This window comes from Lepidochelys olivacea, assembly GCF_965140295.1.
Source record: "Lepidochelys olivacea isolate rLepOli2 genome assembly, chromosome: 1".
Classification (NCBI taxonomy): Eukaryota; Metazoa; Chordata; order Testudines; family Cheloniidae; genus Lepidochelys; species Lepidochelys olivacea.
Window position 1 is genome coordinate 56,806,352 of NC_140411.1, and position 20,855 is coordinate 56,827,206.

The 20,855-nt window shown below is 41.0% G+C and overlaps 1 protein-coding gene across 5 annotated transcripts in view; it reads right to left on the reverse strand.

The window, feature by feature from the left end:
* Nucleotides 1–782: 782 nt before the first annotated feature.
* The window catches only part of LOC311514969 (phosphatidylinositol 3,4,5-trisphosphate 3-phosphatase TPTE2-like), a 43,012-nt gene continuing 22,939 nt past the window's right edge, over nucleotides 783–20,855 (reverse strand). The window contains exons 5-19 of one of the 5 annotated variants that reach the window (XM_084617724.1): nucleotides 20,384–20,503; nucleotides 17,611–17,706; nucleotides 14,960–15,059; nucleotides 12,886–12,949; nucleotides 11,822–11,886; nucleotides 11,088–11,148; nucleotides 10,070–10,151; nucleotides 9,889–9,977; nucleotides 8,124–8,185; nucleotides 6,798–6,878; nucleotides 5,741–5,846; nucleotides 4,732–4,829; nucleotides 4,161–4,256; nucleotides 3,451–3,521; nucleotides 783–1,087 (exon numbers count right to left, since the gene is read on the reverse strand). In XM_084617724.1, the coding sequence (XP_084473850.1) occupies nucleotides 985–1,087; nucleotides 3,451–3,521; nucleotides 4,161–4,256; nucleotides 4,732–4,829; nucleotides 5,741–5,846; nucleotides 6,798–6,878; nucleotides 8,124–8,185; nucleotides 9,889–9,977; nucleotides 10,070–10,151; nucleotides 11,088–11,148; nucleotides 11,822–11,886; nucleotides 12,886–12,949; nucleotides 14,960–15,059; nucleotides 17,611–17,706; nucleotides 20,384–20,503 (1,294 nt within the window). In that variant the 3' untranslated portion in view covers nucleotides 783–984. The remainder of the gene's footprint in view (nucleotides 1,088–3,450; nucleotides 3,522–4,160; nucleotides 4,257–4,731; nucleotides 4,830–5,740; nucleotides 5,847–6,797; nucleotides 6,879–8,123; nucleotides 8,186–9,888; nucleotides 9,978–10,069; nucleotides 10,152–11,087; nucleotides 11,149–11,821; nucleotides 11,887–12,885; nucleotides 12,950–14,959; nucleotides 15,060–17,610; nucleotides 17,707–20,383; nucleotides 20,504–20,855) is intronic. The other 4 variants (XM_084617722.1, XM_084617723.1, XM_084617721.1 and 1 more) reach the window with 4 other exon arrangements.

The following is a 20,855-nucleotide window of genomic DNA, read 5'->3' on the forward strand; positions in this document are numbered from 1 at the left end:
TTAGTTAAAGAATTAGCTAAAAATGAAAGCAGGGAGTGTCTCAAACTTGAAAAGGATGGAAGCTTTTTGAACACTTCAAACTCCAAAACCATCAGAAACATGTAAGTTACTATCCAAGACAGTAGGACATACCTCCCTGTCAGAGAGGGGAAGTGAGGTGTTTGTAAGAGCTTGGTCTCTAGTTACATCTGGCCAGCACAGCCAGAGTTGACATATCTAGCCTGTCTTTGCCCTACCAGCTCCTTGGGGCCTGTGCCAGATAGACCACCTTGCTCTGGGTATTGAGTTGGCCTGAGAAAATTCAGATTTAGTTTTTCTATCAGCACATAGTGCACTAGTTGCTAGCTCATTTGGTGGGAAAGAATGTATTTGAGATCCAATGTCACCCTCGCCCCCTTAAGTTGTGAGGGCCCTTGTTTATTTTGTCATGTGTTTAGTTAAAACCCTGCAGAGATCAGTTCAAGAGCTTTGGGTTTTCCTTTATTACAAAGGCTGTTTTCCAGACATTTGTAGGGGATAAATGTCATGTTTTTGCAGGGTTCCTCAGCTATCAGGATAACACTGATATTTTATATCTATTTTGTGTAAGACTGATTGTAAAGCAGTATGCATGCTTAGGGTAGTGTAGAGTTTGAACTCTGGATTTTGTTTTTAATTCATAAATGTGGATACTGTAAAAAAAATTGAGCATTGGAATGTGCTCAGATCAAGAAATTCAGTTTTGGCATTATGCATAGTACAAATGTGTTGAACACGTTAAATTCTTCAGAGAATGCCACTCTAAGAAACTATACATGACAGTGCATACAAGAGGTATTTTTCCTTGTTTCAACATTTAATTTTGAGATACTGTATCTCCATACAAATACACCAAGAATTACATGAAGGAGACTCAGAAAATGCCTCTATATTGGTGAAGACCAACCATGATTCTTTGAGGGAAAGAACATCAATTCTTTTTAAACAAATGCTGACAACTTCTCATTATGGTTCTACAAAGTTCAACTCCACAGCAAACTTCTCCCTGTAGATTTTCCACATTTTTGATTTATGGGGATTATCCAACTCATTTCTAGGAAGGTAAAGCCTGGAAAATAGAATGGTCATCTGTTTAGTTATTCTACAGTTCAAACATGCTGCCCTCTTATGTATGGTATGAAAGTAGGCTTGAAAAGGAAGTGAAACATGAGAGCTAAGAATTTGTTTCAAGTTTTGAATATTTTTGGTTTACTTCCACACACTAAAGAGTTGGCTAACCAAATGCATTACACCATTTAGACAAACATTCCATGGTTAAGACAGGCGAGAGAAAACCAAGTTCAGCCATAAAATGAACTATACAAACAATCCTATTAGCAAGGTGACTATTAGCTTTATGGCTGGTGCTTTATGACAAGCACCAGCCATATTTGGGAATAAATGGGTATCAGTTGCAAGTTCAGGGTCAAAATTTTTGCCCAAGTATCATTTTGCTTTTTGGTGATCACTAAAAAATTAATACAATAAAATTTAACTCCTCCAATGTCACAAGAAAAAAAGCAGCTGCAGATATGTGATTTATCCCAAATTTGGAAGAGCTCTGTGGGACAGTGACTTAGATATTTGAGGATTTGAACCTCATTTGAAAGAGCATGAGTGCTTCTCTTACCTCATCCCTGTGGTGATAAATCCAAATTAAGTTTTCAGCTCTGTTTCTGCAGCCATGATCATTTTTAGCTTTTCATTTAAATCGAACCATGAAAGGGTTTAAAAATATCCTTTTAACCAGGATCACCTATCCTTATATCAACTCTCTTCATGGCTGATAATCCCTCAAGGACGCATCTTAGGCTTCCTTCCCACTGTTGTGTTTTATTAGACATTTTACTGAAGAGTGCCAAACAAGCATTTGTTTAGCTGGACAGTAGACATTACACTGTAGTGCAAGTGCAATCTTTACTGCCAGAAATCCCTGATTAGTGACAGCACTAAGATTTAAGCACACACAAGCATTTCACACCAGAGTGCCAGAGGGACAGGTGGGTCTTCCCCCAGCCAAGAGAAAGGTGTTCTGGTAGGTGTCTAAATCATCTCAAGTAGTTCAGGTAGCTCAAGACATAACCAACTCCTCAGTGGGTTTTATGGTGTCTAATGTAGAGACAATACAAAGGACAGATTTACCCTTACCCTGCCATTGTCCATGAAATATTTAGGTTGTGTAATGGTAAGGAAAGGACATTTCAGTTCACCTCACTTCACAAAAGGAAGAGCACCATTATTAAATACTTCTAAAAATCTGTTAACAGTAATTATTGCCTATTGAGGGTAATAAGCCTTAGTGCAGCTATTGTTTAAATCATATCTGTCAGGTTTAAGAATCACTAGTGTATATACGGCCCAGATGACCACCAGCTTCCACATGCAGGGAATGGTGACAAGAGAGTTTTCCCCACAGCCTTCACTCCCAAGTTTGCCACCATGGTGGCAAATTGTAAGTTACCTTAAGCCTCTGATAGTGCTCACTAGAGACCTTGCTTAAGTTAGAAGCATTTGCCAAGAGCATGCTAAGGCTCCAATATTTGTGTGGAAAGCACCCAAATACTGATGCTATACAAGTATGAAGACAAGGTTCCCACTATCACATTTGAGATAATTAAGGAAAGCAGCACACAAAAGGAGTTAGTTTATTTTAAACTAAACATTCAGTTTCAATACTTAGTCATGTGGAATGCTACAAAGATCAGTTTCCTGGATTTGCATGAGACTTAGACGATGCTATTTAAGGTAAGGATCTCTTCAGATCTGTCTAGTACACCTTGCTTTATGCCAACAAAATGCTGAGAGTTTGTTCCCAAATCATGGCTTAAGGCCAAAACACTGCATGTTTCCAACTTATTGCACTGTTATTACCTATCAAAGGGTTAAACTCCAAGGCAGCGGTCCCCAAACTTTTGAAGATTGCACCCCCCCTTACCCATCTGTGGGCCCCTGGGGGCTGGGAGCAGGGCCACAGCTCAGATTTGGAGGGGGGGGTGCAGCTAAGGGTAAGGGAGCTGGGCCGTGGCCAGGGACCAAGGCTGGCAGTGGGGCCAACAGCCAGGCCTGTGACCAGGTGTGGCTCCACTCCCAGCCTTGCCCCTGGGCTGGGAATGGAGCCACAGCTGAGGCTAGGGGCTGGCACGGAGCCGGGGACAGGACCAGAGCAGGGCTGGGGGATGCGCCTTCCTTGCCTTCTGTGCGGGCTGGCCCAGGCCCTGCCACATTCTCCTCCCCCCGCTGGATGTTCCTCCACACACCCCTGGGGGGGCACACCCCACAGTTTGGGGACCTCTTCTTGAAGGTTTTGAAGTAGACGTTTTATTCTTCTGGATGTTTAAGATTCTCCATAAATCTATTAAGATTTGTTCACACACTGAAAATAGTAGCATTATGGACTTGCCACTCTGATTGTCCTGGTGTATTACATCTTACCTGTTATTTTCTATAAAAGAGGTGTTGAACCAGAAGAAGAATGGGCAGTCGTCATAGCCTTTTGGAAGATCCTAAAGATAAGCAAAATTGTGTTTAGGATATTTTATATATTTGCTTTTAAAACAAAGTTTAAGAATCAATCTGTGCTGTACTAAACTATGCTTGTTCCTTGGCAGAACAGACAGGAACACACAACCCTGAAAACTTGATGAGGGGCTGTTGCTGATCATCCACATCAAAACAGTCTCACATAATTAACTTTAGCTGGAATTTTACAGTCAGGTCAATGAAAGAGGATGCAGGTCTGTGTGTTGCCTTCATTACACTGTGAAGAAGAAAGCAACAAATGAGATCGCCAAAGCAAGTTACAACAAGAGCAGGAATTGCCTGTGTGCCTCCTGGTCTTGAGAGTAGACTTAGGAGCTACAGTACATAGTCTGAAGTTACTAGATGTGTCACAGCACAAGGTCATGGAGAGAGAAGCAGTCACATAAGTGCTGAACACTTGTACTCGCACATTTGCGATTACTTGCTATGAAGGGTCTACCTTCATCAGAAGAAATACTTTTGAATCAAGGCGAGACTTGTCCTACACAGGGAGTTTTCACATGGATGCCAATTATGTATGTATCTGTTGGTATTGTAAATATCTTACATCTCAAAGTTGGAAGTGTACCAGAAATATGCAGTTTTTATTCCACTATACTTACAGTTTGTGATTCAAATCTGACTTTCACATCACCGCTTATTACAGGACAGTCTTCCAAGCCAACTACTGCAAGGTCATTTTCAGCATCAAAAAATAACTGAAGAAAAAACAGAACTGTTTGGAGTAACTGTTTTCAAACTGAAAATAAAATGCACACAAATCTAGCAGGGCCAATTAACAGTGTTCCACTACTAAGTTACAGTGGCTTATATGACAATACCCAATTACTTATGGTTAAAGGCTCTACAGTGAAGATAAGGAAAATGATTGACTGTTGCCAAGGAACTCAGTTTTACAAACTGATCTAATCATCCCATTAGTTTCCTGGGAAATCCACATTCCTTTTGTCCTGTGAAAAACTTGTGAGCTCCAAGTCACAGGAAGACGTGCAGGAAATAAAACCGAGTGTTCTATTGCTAGGATTGGTAAATTTCCTTATCAGAAAGTGAGAGAAATTTCTTACATCCAATATTTTCCCACGAAAACCAACAGATGTAATGGATTTAGTAAAGTGTGCTCAAGTTCAGTATTGTGAAGAAATTTTAGTCAGACACCTGCATTAGAGTTCTTACCCTACAGTTTTCTTGAGTGGCACAAACACAATGGAATACAACTTTCCTTTTCATAATTATCTGTACTTTAAGATCACTTCCATTGCCTTTTCCAACTCCTAGAAGGAATCAAAGTTGTATTATGCTAGGCTTTGATCTTTAAATTATAGAGCTGGAACAATAAGTAGTTAAATAGAACAGGATACAATCAACCCCATGAACTGTCCTATAACGATAATAAATTCGCTGTCTTCAGTGTTAAAGTAGTTTTTATGTGGAACTTTCTGGAAGACAGTAGAAAAAAGGCAACCAAAATAAGTCTTCCTTAGTAGGCATAAGAGAATCATGCTTTGAAAAGTATCTATAGGAATTTGTTGAACAAACCACCCTGGAAATCAATTCTTCTAGCCACAGAATACACATGGAGCAACAGCAGTATAAGGTTCCTCAGGGGTGAGCACCTGAACTTCAGTTCTTGGCTTCTCTGCAAAGGCTGTTCAGATATCAGACTCAGAAGCACACTTGAAAGCATTTGATCCATGCCAGATATATCATGGTCACTTATCGGCTGAAGAATTCTAGTCCCTAAATGCATGCATCTCACAGTCCCCCTCCCCGTTCTAATGCCAGTTGGAGGGAATAAACCATCACTGAAAACAAACAGCCAGGCAGAAAGAATCCACTTTAAAAGGGCACGGTCACAGAAGGTGTTCATTTTGCTTGCAACTGAGTTACAAAGAACTTGAGTTTACATTTATATAGAATTTCATTACGTTTTATCTGGCTTCATGAAACAGCAAGGCACATCTCACCACTCAAGGGTTTTGTGTTTTTGGTTTTTTTTTAACCACACACTTATTCTAGTAATTCTGACCCCAGTAAGGTGTCTGTAGTGCACTCAATATATAGATGTAGGAATACAGAATTGAAGTAAAAGTGACCTGGAAAATATGCCAAAACCAGGGCAGCAAAAAAAAAAAAAAAAAAAAAAGAATACTGAAGTGTCTATATAATTTGTATTAATTCTTACCATTAATAGAGTAGATTTTGATGTTCTTTATTTTGAGTCGTCTCTCCGGTGGGAGTTTCAAGTTATACTTGTTCTTCAGGATTTCATAATACCCAACATACCTACTCTGCAATGCAAAATAAAGCTGCCTATGTTAAATATGGTCCTTGCCACATCTGGCACAGAGACCCTGTTGCTTTCAGTGACCGATAAGGGAGAAGTGGCAAAGTAAGCTAACAGACAGAAATTTCCACAATTTCAATCCCATTTTTGCCATAGTTTGCTCTGCATGGCCTTGGAGAAGTAACAATCTGTGCCAGTTTCCCCCACTCCCATCTGTAAAATAGTATTAACACTTGTCCAACAAAAGCCTTAAGTGTGTGTTGAGTAGTTGGTCAGCAGTCTTCTGATGGACAGTGCCCTCTTCTCAGAACAGCAGCTTACTGTCTGGCCTTCTAGAAGGCCCTTGTCAACTTCATTTACTTTGAGTCAGGCAAAAAGTGAATGAAATTGATAAGGGCCTTACTTCCAGGTGGGAAGCTGGAAGGCAAAAAAACCTTTCATTTCCATTCTTCCAAAATGGTATTTTTCCCTTAAATCCCTTCCCACTTTTTTTTTTTAAAATGCTGTTTTGACTTTGTCCTGTTGAGCACAAAAAATTAGAAACAAATTTTTTTTGCAGAAAAAGTGATTTCTGTTTTCCAGCTAGCTCTAGTTCTGAGCATCATTTGTTCAACAAATGGTTAACATTAAGTGCTAGGTATTGAACTTCTATTTAAGTCTCTGTGCCTCTTTTCTCCTCCCCCCACCCCCGCCAAGCACATTTGTTAGAGCTACAGGAGAAGGCCCTCTTCTTTGGGGAACTTCCCAACTAGTCGAGGGAAGTCATTAAGTTCCTAAAAAGCACATTACGCAGACATACGGCACAGAAGTTTGGAAGTTCTCAACTGAACTGTGGAAAGTACTTCCATTCTGGTTCTTCCATCCATTACATTTAAACAATTACACAGTGGATTTTTAATGTGCTTTTTGATCTAACTCACCCTCCACAATCCTCTCACTTTGTTTAGGCTCTTACCTGGGATGGTGTTTCAACTCCTTGAAATTTGGAACTTGTACTTTTATCAGTTCGCCTCTCCCCAAAATAGTCCAAGCTCTCCTACATATAAGAGTCAGTTTCAAATGAAGCAACAGGACAAATTTTGCAGCTGGCTCACAATGAAGTTTGTGCTATTATACAGTTATAACTGAAGACTAAAACCCAAAAGTATCAGATGTGAACAGTGGTAAAAGGCTTGAAAGAGTCCAAACCAATGTTGGAGAACAGCTGCTTTGGAAGCTAGAGTGAGTTGGTACTAGAAACACAAGGACTAGTCAATCCCTATTGTGACAGAACATTTCAAGGTGGACAAGAATTTGCTAGTCAGAAAATGACAGTATTTAAGTGGTTTTACTAAAGCAAACATCAGAAATTTAGAGAACCCAGACCTTGTTAAAAACCCTCCTTTTTACTCCCAATCTGTCTCAATCACCCTCAAATAAAAACCTCACACTCCAGAAAAATACCACAGATGGGTTCCAGGGACCAAGCTCAATCAGCACACAGTTTTTGAAGGGGGGGGGGGGGGGAAGAGACAACAACAAAAAACCCCCACAATTTGCAGACATTCAAACTAATATTGGAGAGAAGTCTGTAAAACTACCTTGTACAAGAGAAGCTTATCCCAGTACATCAATTTTGATGATCCTCATACAGATGCAGGTGATTCATACACATGGCATATTTTTGCCATCCATGCACTAGGGCCACAAATCCAGCGATGCTGCATTACAGCAGCAGAGGACCTGCTTTTAATTATGAACTATACCTCTAAGTGGCAAGTCTCCTCTTCAAGAATAGGAAGTTCTAAAGGGAGGCGCGCTTCCACCCTCCACACAGGTGCATGATAAATATGCTGGGATATTTATAGGGATAAATAGTATCAAATCTTAAAATGACCCAAACTTTGAGCAGGCCTTGCTTTAGAGTAAGATATTAAACTTAAATTCCTAGTTATCAATGGTTTTAAAGTGGAGTTGTTTTTTTTTAAAAAAGTCATTTTGACAGCCCAATCAAATGCTTCCATGGCTGGTATCATCTCAACATAATCCAGTCAGTCTCTTCCCATTCTTCCTCACTGCCATTTTCCATTCCCTCAAACCATGAACATTTAACCATATGAACCATCATCACATTTGGCAACGCCTTTTAAAAGTGGCTTACGCTCTCCATGGAGAATGAGGCATGTGTTTTGTAAAGGGCCTCTCCCTAGTCAATACACATGGTCAGAAGAGGACTCATCTTTCCGGAGCCTAACATAAGAGCAAATCTAAGAAACTGCTAATATCGATTTTTCCCTCATACCTTTGCACTCTCAAACTGGTCACTGTCAATGAGCCAAGTACAAACCATTGTTCCAGTCCTGCCTGTATTAGAAAGGAGAAAAAACAAACACTACTAGTATATCACAGTATTTTGGGACATACATGATAGTCAACATGTAAGATTTAAATTTAAACTCTCGACAAAAGCCACATACATATATAGAGTAGAAACTAGAGTACGATCTTAGACAGGATTCAACACGGAGTTAAAATAAGATGTGCTTTTGCAAAGTAGTTTCTACAGATTTGTATTTTCCTAGTTCTGCTAATTCCTCCTTTAAGAATGTCCCCCAGTAATTCCTCTCTGCAGCTTTACTATGAACTACAGCAAGATGGCCAGTACTTTTCAGATCTCTGTTTAATTTGAGATGCCAAATATACCTCAAAACCCCAGGATCATGCTACCAGCCATTCTACAGTGTTACTGAGGGTTACTTCTCCACAGGGATGTCCTGACAAGGGGAGAACTGCCACATGAAGGCACACAGGTCAAAATATTGAAGCCAGCATTTTCAAAAGCAGATGTCTGATTTTCAGAGTGCCAAGCACCCCGCAGCTCACTGATTTCAATGAGAGCTGTTAGGTGCTCAGTTATTTTGACAAGTTTATCCTCTTAGATGCCTAATTTTAGGCACATGCTTTTGAACGAGTTTTAGCCTAAAGTTGTACAAGAGAAATTCAAATACAAGATGCCAGTAAACCTTCAATATGCAAACTTATTAAAGCAAACAATTGGATATAGGAAGCATGTGGCTAGCAGCAGACTGGGAACTGGTACAGGGGGAAGATCTGGGTTCTATACCCAGTGACTCTAGACTGCAGCAAGCCTCTCTGCGCCACTCTTCCCTTCTGAAGAAAATTGATGGTCTTAGTGTTGTGAGCCATACGATAAAGTTTTCAAAGTGCCTTAACTGCTTAGGTCACTTCTGAAAATAGGACTTATGTGCTGGAACTAGGGGTGCTGCCAATCTCCTGGCTTGAAGTGGATTTCATTACATACAGGGTTTACAGTTTGGTTCAATAGCTCTCAGCACCCCCACTATACAAATTGTTCCCGCATCCCTGACTGGGAGCAAAGGCATATTTAGGTCTCACAGAAGCCTGCTGTGGATTTTAAGAGCCTGGCCTAACATTTAACAGCATAAGCAGAACTTCTTATGTTTAAGGAATTGCAGAATCATATCTGTGAAAAGAAAAGAGTAACCCTAAAGCTTGGGAGGGTGGGGGGAGAGACTGGTTTGAACTACTGATTGGGGAGGAGAGGTAACACGGAAGTGGGAGACTAACACAGGTATAGGATAACTATGTTATTTATAAGTTTGTGTTACAAAGGCAGGTTGAAGCTGTATTGTCCAGCACTAAAGGTGACAGATGAGATTGTCCTAATGAGCTTTCCACTTGTAGGTAATCACTCACTTGCTGAGCGTTTTGCCTTAATAAATATTTGTTAGACCCATCTGTTGAGTAAATAAATCTCAATCCCACATTAGGTGTTTTTGAAAATTATCCTTTGTAAAGGGTTTTTGAGAGTCTCTGATGAAAGGTATATGAAGTGCAGAGTAGTTATTAACATGCCTGTTATTTGACTGGATGGAAATCTAAGCTATCCCATGATCAAATACTTGCAGTGGAAATTTAGGCAAGAAAGAAATGAATGCGTTTTAAACTTTAAGCTTCACACCATTTTAATTAGGATACTCCTATGTTTTCCAATCCCTTCTTTGCTACAGTACTTGTTCTCTTACCCTTGCCTCCTTTACAGTGAATTGCTATGATGTTCTTTTCATCCTGTTTCATCCACGCACGCACATTGGCAGTAAATTTCAGCATGTCCCTAGATAAAAGCAGCATATGAATTTCAGCGTAGTCAGAACTTGTTTTATGCCTAGTATTGTTGGGCTGCAGAAACACTAGCATATGACTTACTCTAGGCTGGGGACATTGTGGTCATCAATAAAGACTCTCTCCACCCTGTAATGGAAGTACACAGGGTCATAACCTTTTTCACCTACAAAAAAAAAAAATCAAACACTCCAGATTAAAACTAGTTTAGAGTTCTGGTAAGTTACCTCTACAATTTTAGTTATTTAAAGTCAAGCTATTTTCTCTGCCTGTGTTTTAAAGATGGTGGAATAGCAGCTGAGACTATCTACTGGAGTCTTTTTCGGACAGTGCTACTGAATGAATAGATTCACAATTCAATTTAAGTAGATCTGGATCAGGCCTAACTTCGAAGGCCAGCTTCCTATTTTGCATCTGCAATTTTGCACCCTCAGTTCATGGAGGGCCCAAAGGACTCCCACCAACTGCTATCAGTTGCAACAGTGATTTGTGGTGGTAAAAAGTGAGAGGCCAGTTTTCAAAGTCATGACCCTTTTAGCTTGATCTTCTCTATTCTAACTGGTTGGCTGAACTGATGTTGGTTCTCATGATCTGATTGTCTGTAACCCCCCTTTGGCCAAGTGGCTAGCCAATTTCCATTTCTTTTGGATGCAATCCTTGGATGCAATTTCTTTTGGATGCAAAAAATGTACAAAGTCCTGTTTCCCTGAACACAGGAGGATCCAACAATGGGAGGCAGTTGCCTCTCACAAGTCCAAGCATGCCCTTCTAGCCAGCACTCTACCCAAAAATGCTCTCACAGCCACCCTACCCATGCTTTTTGATACTGTCTCCTAGTTTCATGCTTTTTGGCTGCTTCTGACTTAGTGCTGTAAACTGAGACAAGCCCTCAGATACATAGCTGCAGCAGTTAATCCCCAGCTGCCACTTTGTCAGTCCATAGTGTTTTCCACTGCTTTGGCTATCACTAATGAAGGAGCATTTAATTGTTCCTTCATTTAGCCTGAAGAAGGCTATTACACCAATCAGCTTCAGTGACATCTATGAAGCACTTTGTGGGAACCACCCAACCTCCAGCATGCCAGGAGCTACATATACTTACTGCAAAGGTTATAGATTGTATAGTGGTCTTTATGTTTTGTATCCAAGAATCTTGCAACTTCCTTAAGAAAATAAGATAAGAAATAGATATTTAACTCCAAACATCTGCTTTTTTTTTTAAACTATACACACACTAGTCAGTCTTCATTTCCACTGCCACTTAAACAGTATACCGCCTTACTGGAGAAGCTGGCTATATTCACAATAGACCATGAGACCAGAAGAAATGAGTAGTTCAGGTTCTCATCTAGCTACTAAGCCAGTCTACCACCAGTTTTTATACATAGTTCCTAAAATGATTAATTCAGTAAAGTTTAAGTGATCATTTAGTCTTATTCTGTATTTGAGAGAGAAAACGGCCTCTTCTATAAATCACCATTTAACATAGCCTGGATAGCAAAGAGTGACCTTCTCAGGAAGGCTTTAAATGGATAATAGAAAATTAGGGTAACCTCAAGACACTTATGTAGCAAATCATGCAGCTAGAGTACAACCCCTAAGGACAAGATGGGCAGACTGCACCCTTAATTTTTATGCTCGTGATTCAGGACAGAAGCCCACTAAGTACTGGCCTCAGACTACAAGTTGGTTTCCTGGAGACCATCAGAGGCTAGTTTAGTCATTCCCAATCTGATCCATATTCAACCTAGTGAAAAGGGATTGGAAGTGGAACACAAATTTAGTGCTGTTAAGTTTTGAAGTCACGTGCAGGAGGGATTTTAGGAGATATTTTACCTTTATAGGATTCCTATAGAAAGACTGCTTCCCAGATGATGGAAATGACATTGCAATAATACGATCTATGGAGGAAAAATGTATATGTTAAGTCCACAAGAATTGGAAATAGGCAGTGGAGGATGAATCTGAAAGAACTACTATGCACTATTAAAAGACAAAAAGCTATCCAAAAAAAAAAGTGTGGCTTTGAGAGTGGAAGTACCATTAGTGTTATGAATTAGTTACACAGTATGACTACTTGTTTGTGGTGTGGCCTGTATCACCAGCAGTAGCCCAGATTTTAAAATTTGAATTTTTAATTACAAAGAAGTACATTTTCTGCCAGTGTACTGTCTGTATTTATTATAGGATATTTATCAAATTAACAGCCCTGCAATAATGAATATTCCACCTAGAGGAAATCCTAGTTATCAATCACTATTCTCTACACAACAAGAGCTGCTTAAGACAATGGATTAGTTTTGCACCTTCCCCTCACCCCCAAACTGGCACTTATAGGATGTCTGCAAATAAGTTATTGAAAAAAAAAAGTTTTTTTTTTAATTTTGGTTCAAGTCAACCAAGTGAGGACATTTCAGCAAATCAAAGAAATTGGAAAGAATTGTTTGAGCTGAAACAAAATGGTTTGGGCATTTTTAAAACGAAAGCAACAAGTTAAGGGATAGATTCACAAGAACTGCGGTGGGGGCAGGGTGACAACTACGGCTTGTGGTCAGGGCACTTTCCTGGGATGTGGGTGACCCAGGTTCAAGTCCTTGCTCCACAGCAGGTCTCCCACATCCCAGGAAAGCGCCCTAACTAACTATACAATAGGTGTAAGGGAGGGGCAACACAACAACCTCCTCTTCAGTCTTTTTATAAGACCAGCACCCAAATCTGTTGTGCCTTTACCCGTAACACCTGAAATTTCCATTTTCTTCCTTTCAACCAAAACAATTTGCCAACAGACAAACTTATGAACTGTGTTGACCCAAATATGCATTTTGGTGAAAAGTCTCAGCTGAAAAATTTCAGCCAGCTCTAACTTTGGAGTAACCAATAGTTCCCTAAATTGTACAAACCAGTAACATAGGTAAGGTCCAGGTCAAAGCCATCTTTTGTATAGCGCCTTTTGTTTTCCGAGACCTGTCAGTCAAAAAGACAAATGAAGGAGTTAGAAAGGAGAGTCAAGGGAACCATAAAGATTAGGGAGTGTCTAGAAGGGTGAATAGTGAAGTAGTCCAGATGGTTACTGTTTCTCCTTGTAACCAAGCACGAGTGGCAGAGCCTCAATCTTTCCCTATCCACTCCAGGTGGAAGTGTACATAGTTAGGCCACGTACACACACTGTAGAACTTATGTCGACATAGCCAGCATAACTCCCTCTTGTAGAAGCAGCATACATCAACAGGAGGAGTTTTTCTGCTGGTGCATCTGATGAAGTGGGTTCTAGCCTATGAAAGCTTATGCCCAAATAAATCTGTTAGTCCTTAAGGTGCCATCAGCCTCCTTGTTTCTGCTGGTGTAGGAACACACACCCCCAAAAGGCCATTAGCTATGCCACCACACATTTCTGTTGGCATAGTTGTGTCTACACTGGGGGCTTTGTCAGCCTATTTATGTCACAAGGGTGTCCCCCCACCCCCAGCCCCTGACCAACAACTACACTAGTATAAGTTTTAAGTGTAGATCAAGCTTAAGACTAGCAAGTGGCTCACATTAATAACTCAGCGGCAGCATTCACACAAATTCAGAAAAGAAACTGCATTTTAGTCAGGCTTTGTGCTCAGGAATTATTTCAATCCAGTAATCAGTAGCCAGCAATAGCTGTACTGGGGCTGCTGACCTTATCAAGGCCTTATTCTAGTTAGTGGGACAATGCACGATGAGACTGTCTACATGGATCACACTGTTGTATGCTGCATCATATTACTGATTTGTTAAAAAAAGTAGCATTTAACCCATGATTCAATTCTCTACTGGGAGGGGGGAACAGGGGGGATGAAGATCAGCTTTGTTGCATCTTCACCAATTGCTTAATCAGGGCTACACTCCCATGTGCAAGTGAGGCCTTAGAGGGAGAAGCACTAGGCAGATCACAAGGGTTACTCTTATTTTATGAAAGGATGCCAGGGAATCCTTTGAACTCCTAGTAGGATGCAATACCTCACTTAAGATGTTAAAGTGAAGTTGAGCTGTAAGGGACAGCATCTCTCTCACACACACACAAAAAAGTCTTGGAGATTTTTTTTCCAGAAAAAGTTTTGATGCCTCAGGGTAAACTCTAGCTATCTAAATATCTTGGAAATTTCTCAGTCTACATTTGACAAGCAAGATGCTGATGGAGTATTGATTTTGTTCCCTGAAAAATGCACATGGAAGTTGGGTTAAAATTGACACTACATTAAGAGTCCTGCGGGAGGGGAGAAGAGAAGAAAAGGAATACTTTTTATTCAAAGCTATGTCTAAACATTTTGAAATGGAGTTTTAATATCAGATGCTACCAGGAAGCTAAAACTTAAGGTACAGTTTCTATTCTGTTTATACCTGCAGAAGATGCACTATAATAAAAGTTTTTGCCTCTGATTTTAATTGTAACCACTCATTCCTATATTCATGGGATACAGCAGATTTTCTTCTCTCTGCCCTGCCATGCAAGTGTGTTCAATATAAAAAAGTCAAGACAGAATTGGCTATTTGCATCAGGTAAGTCATGGCATCACATCAGTGCCACCACACTGCTGTAGTGGGACAATGGTGTTTTGAAGGTGTGACCCTATATTGAGAGTGGAAACACTGCTGGAGTGCAAAAATGGTTCTCAACTACCTAATGCTGTAATTCAATACCTGCTCCTATCACTAGAACAAATTGCTTTAGTGGATGAGGCAGAATCCTGTTACTAGTCTGCTGGCCTGCAATTCTGACTGTTTTAGAATGAGAACTGTGTAGTGTTAGGTATGAGGGGAGGGAAATCAGAGTGCAGAATAAGACAGAAATAAATGGAGGGGAGGGAAGCAGGCAGAGATGGGAACAAAAATTAAAGTTCTTATTACTACCCTTCACTGCTGAAGAACTCTGTTATTGCTTTAAGAATATGAGGAGAGTTTGAAAACCATAATAGCACATTCAGACAAACAGTTATGAAGCTAACTTACCATCCTCCTGGTCACCTTTTCTAGTTGTTTCTTTTGCGAGGCCAGGCGAAATATTCTTATCAGAATGATAATTCTCAAAGCTCGAAGGATGATAACCATTCTAGCAAAGAGGAAAAAGTTAGCTTTGCAATGGAATAGAGCTGGGCAGAAGATGTAAATTATGTTTTGCCAGAAAGATTGAAATTTGTTTTGTTCCAAATGAGGATAAAAAGCCAACGTAACTGTTTTTGAAAAAACAAAGTTAAAATTGTTTTGGGTCAACACATTTTGATTTCATAACTTCAAGGTATTTTATTTTGATTTCAACCTTCCATTTAGAGTTGTTTTTTAATTCAAACAAAAAGTTGGAATTTTCTATTCCAGAAAGTGTCAAAACAGGATTTTTAAATAGTCAAAATGCTTTTCTATGCCCCCACCCAGTGAAATTGTGTCGAAGTACAAAATGTTGCAAAATCATGTGGTTACAACAAAATTGCATTTTTCTGATGGCAAACTGTTTAGCTGCAAGTTTTCTAACTGGCCCTTACAATGAAAGCAGCCAGGAATTCACCTACAGAGATAAAGAGTTTTCATTGCTTCACCGCTGTGCATAATGATGCCAGCAAGTAGTCTCACCCTACCTATCCCCCTTAGCAATAGTAAGAGCTCCACAATATTAGCCAAGCCATAACACTGTGGATCTTCCAGTTTCCCAGTTTAGATCCATGGTATACAAGGTCACTGTACTCATTTGAGTATGTTAATGGCTCTTGGTATTGAGAAGACATCAAGATAATCAAATGTGCACCTTTGGCTCCTTACTCCATGGACATGTAGCGTTTTATGCAAGAGGTTCAGGAAAACTGAGCAGTCCCAGAGTCCCAAACGTAATCACTCATCCATTTCAGTTAGAGAGATAATGGACATTCTTAGAAGTTAAAAGTTTTGAAGTGGAAAGAGAATTTTCTGCTGACTTAAGTGGTTTAGAGAAGCATATTACTGTTTAGAAGGCTTCCCAAAACTTGGTTCGCAGCTTGTTCAGGGTAAGCTCCTGGCAGCCCATGAGACACTTCGTTTACCTGAGCGTCCGCAGGTACAACCGCTTGCAGCTCCCACTGGCCACGGTTTGCTGTTCCCAGCCACTGGGAGTTGTGGGGAAGTGGTGTGGGCCAGGCTACCTCTTCCCGCAGCTCCCATTGGCCAGGAACGGCGAACCACGGCCAGTGGGAGTTGCGAGTGGCCGTACCTGCGGACGCTCAGGTAAACGAAGTGTCTCATGGGCTGCCAGGAGCTTACCCTGAACAAGCTGCAAACCAAGTTTTGGGAACCCCTGCCTTAAGGTATGCCTATTCTCCAATCATTCTAGCCCATGTAGCTGTACCCAAGCTAGCCTTCCTTGAGCTAGCTTGCTAAAAACAGCAGTGTAGCCAAGGTAGCATAGGCTAGCTGCCTGGGTATGTACCTGGGGTCCCAGACAGGATTGTAGCCAGACCCTTAGCACAGGCAGTGGCATGGGCTACACTGCCATTTTTAGTGAGCGAGTTCAGTCAAGGCTAACTCAGGTATGCCCACATGTGCTGCACTCACACCTCCCGAGTGCTGGGTAGACATACCTGAAACGCCATCCCAGAAAATGCCTTGTCCTATACGGGATGAGATTACCTAGAGCATAACCAAAGTACTCAGTTGTGTGAAGGACATGGGACTGCTCTGTATTAATTTATCATTGTCCAGTTACAGTAAGGGATGTTCTCTATTTGACCATGTGCAGTTAAGTCAAGAGGCGCTGTTAGGAAAAACAAGCAGGAAATAAAACAGTGACTAGAGATAAGGCACCTGGAGGAGTGGGAAAGGAGACAGAACATTGCAGGGTAATTAAGAGAAGGACTATCAACTGGAAGAGTCTACCTCCCTTGGCTCCAGCATAGTCATAAGACTTTTTGGCCAGGGATGGGAGCCTAAAAATCAGAAGGACATCCTGAGGCCTTGTCTACAGGAGAAAAGTTTTGCTGGGATAGCTATGTCAGCAAACCCTCTAGTGTAGATGCAGTTTATATCAGTATACAACTGGTTTTGCTGGAATAGCTTATACTACTATTTCCCCAAGAGACATAAGCTATACCAGCAAAAGGTCTTTATGCCACTATAAGCCCTAGTGTAGATATAGCTTATGTTGACACAGTTATGTCCATTTAAAAAAAAAAACAAAACAAACAAACCCATACTCTTAACTGACAGATATGTCAGAGACACAAGGTGGGTGAGGTAATATCTTTTATTGGACCACCTTCTGGTGGTGAGAAGCTTTTGAGCCACACAGAGCTCTCACCACCAGAGCTCTCACCACCAGAAGGTGGTCCAATAAAAGATATTACCTCACCCACCTTGTCTTGCTCAGATCCTGGGACCAACACAGCTATAGCTAACTGACATAGCTATATGTAGTGTAAGTTTTAGGTAAAGAGTCTTTCTGGAAGTGGGAGGGTCAGTTGTCCAGGACTGATGGGAAAAACAGGTTGACAGAAAGGTTCCGCAAAGAGACTGAAGATGGGCCTACCTGGCTAACATGTTGGGTTGGGGGAGAGAAATAGTAGCTGTCTCCCTAGAGCTTATAGATTGTTTTAAAATCCTTATTCTTACACTATGCAGTGTTCCTACTGTTAAAACAATACCTGGTTTTAGAAAAGGCTGCATGGTCATTCTGTATATACCACTGGTCACAGCTCCCGAAGGTCAGAACTGCAGATAATGAACTTATGTTGGGCCTGCTGAAGTAATCACTGTTAGTACATAGGGGTCTACAACCCAAGATCCTGGTCTTGGGTTGTCTACAGCACAGAGCCCATGTTGGCATAACTATGCTGGTATAGCCCCCAGGGGACAGGGTAAAAACTTCACATAGGCTATGTCTACACTACAGAGCCTACGCTAGCCAATAGCCCAATAGTTAGGGCACTCATCTGAGATGTGTGGGATCCATGTTCAAGTCCCTGCTCTGCCTGAGGTGAACAAGACTCGAACCTGAATTTCCCACATCAGAGGCAAATCCTTAAACTACCAGGCTACCAAGTCAATTTCTCTGGCCCAGTGAGTATTTATTGTATACAAAGTAGAACAGCTCCAACAGGAGAGTAACAATCATTTTCTTCCCCTTTCCCACTGAACTTGAGAAACCTTCTCAACAAATGGTTCATTGAAACAGACCCCTTTCCCACAAATTTGATTTCTACAAATTGTTTGACAATTGTTCAACAAAATTCCCCTGCCAGCTGTAGCTGGCAGTGCTCCGTTTTTTGATGCTGAAGTTTTCAAATCTGCCAAGTATGATATCACACACACATTATTCTAACACTTTTAACTTGCTTTAGTTTTTAAAGAAGCAGGAGTTAATCCTTCCTCCAATCAGTTGTAAGTAAGGTTTCTAGTTTACTACTAGCTCTGATTTCTGTTTACTTTTAAGACAAGTTTTGCCGAGTAAGGCTATGTCTACACTTACAGTGTGTCAAGTACAGGCACTGTACGTGTAGCCACATGCCATGGTGAAAGGCTCCACTGCCTTGCCACTACCAGAGCCTTTCACCACTACTGAGCATTTCAAAAAAAAAACAAACAAAAAACACAGCAATGTAGACCTGGAAGGCACTGCTTGGTTGTGTAGAGCAGTGGTCTCCAAACTTTTTGGATCGCGTACCCCCAGGGCCAGCTCTAGGGAAGCAAAAATGAAGAATAGCTGCCGCCGAAGACAGAGCAAGGAGAGCCGAGCTGCTGCCGAAGATGGAGCAGGGAGAGCCTTCAGCGGCACTCCTCCTGCTGTGCACCCCCAGGGAGGGTCTTGCATACCCCCTGGGGTGTGTGACCCCCACTTTGGAGACCACTGGTGTAGAGAGCCATGAAGGTGTGATGGGTTGGGTCACAGAAACTCCTTTGGGAATGCCACCTGATGTGCCTAGACTACCTCTGAGCCAGTTTTCCCTGTCAGCTTGGGACTTCAGTATCTTGCCTTGTTTGAGCCAGACACTTGCCTGCTGCAAACACAGATCCAAGTCTAAACCATCACAAGCTGCAGGCTTAAGTGGGGGAAAAAAAGCTTAAGAAGTGTTCCTGTCTCCAGCACTCAGACACCCAGCTCCCAAAAGGGTCTAAACCCCAAATAAAATCTGTTTTACACTGTATAAAGCTTATATAGGGTAAACTCAAATTGTTTGCCCTCTCTAACATGGATAGAGATATGCACAGCTGTTTGCTGCCCCAAGGCATTATTAATTAACTCAGAGTAAGTAAAAAGTGCTTTTAAATACAAAAAGTAGGATTTAAGTGATTCTAAGTAATGACAGACAGAACAAATTACCAAGCCAAAAAACCCACATGCAAATGTAAGCCTAATACAGTGAGGAGCTGAATACAGATAAAATCTCACTCTCAGATGTTTCAATAAGCTTCTTTCACCGACTAGACACCTCCCTAGTCTGGGCTCAATCCTTTCCCCTGGTACAGTCCTTGCTCCAGCTCAGGTGGTAGCTAGGGGATTTCTCATGACTGCAGCCCCCTTTGTTCTGTTCCACCCCCTTATATATGTCTTCTGCACAGGGCAGGAATCCTTTGTCCCTCTCTGGGTTCCCACCCCTCCTTCTCAATGGAAAAGGACCAGGTTAAAGATGGATTCCAGTTCAGACTACATGATCACATGTCACTGTAAGACTTCATTACCCACTTGCCAGCACACACTTATACAGGAAGACTTACAAGTGTCCTGGTTAATGGGAACCATCAAGATTCCAAGCCACCATTAATGGCTCACACTTTGCATAAATTACAATAGGACCTCAGAGTTATATTTCATATTTCCAGTTTCAGATACATTTATACAAATAGGATGAACACACTCCGTAGATTATAAGCTTTGTAATGATACAAGAGACCTTTTGCATGAAGCATTTTCCAGATACATTACATTCACACTCATTAGCATATTTTCATAAAAGCATATAGAGTGCACCATCATAGGGTATATACCCTGAGGGTTCAGGTATACACGGCACTCTACCTCATCTCTAACAGGTTTTTTGCAGTGTTGGAAAACTCTGTGAGTGGACCCCGTAAAGCTTTCTTTGCTGGGAGCCAGAGTGCTTTGGAGATCACAGGTGTTGCATAACACCAGAGAGAAGTCATTTTTAACACACACTACTTTCATTTACAGTGGCATGTGGAGTACATACTACTCCACATGCCGCTGCTAGCATGTGTGTACAGCAGTGTAGACAGACACAGCTTAGGTGGGTAATTTGGGTATAACATTTTATAAACAAACATTCAGGTGTTCGGGGTTCTTCCCTATACTCCCTTCAAAAACCAGACGTGCCAGACACTAGCAAGTTTTAGAAGGATTTATAAAGAGATGATAATAAGAGATAACATTTCTAAGCAATTAGATCACACACTTCTTACCTTGGGATTTTGTCTGCACCACTGAAGTCGGAGAAAGAATACACCATATTAATCAACAGGGTGCCCACGACAATCACCGCATCTAAAACATTCAGTTTGGACTTGAAATAATTGTTGAAGCTGAAATACAAAAGAAGGGAAGCAGAGACAAAGTTAGGGGGGAGGAATATCTAAAAGTACTATGAGAAGTGTATTAGAGTGTATATTCCATATTGCTACAAAACATTGCTCATGGATGAATTGGTCCTCAATAGCCTGTTTGTTACTTCAATAGGAGTAAAACAGGGTTTTTTTATCAATCCTTTACAAACCGCTGACTACTTAACACCAAGTCACATATACCAGTTTAAGTTGGGATTTGAATGAAGAGGGTAGGAGGGAATTCTTTTCAATTTTCCTTTTAAACACTCTTCCTATGAAGCCTACCAAAACTAGCCAACCCACATACCATGCTGCTGTACCACTCGGTATG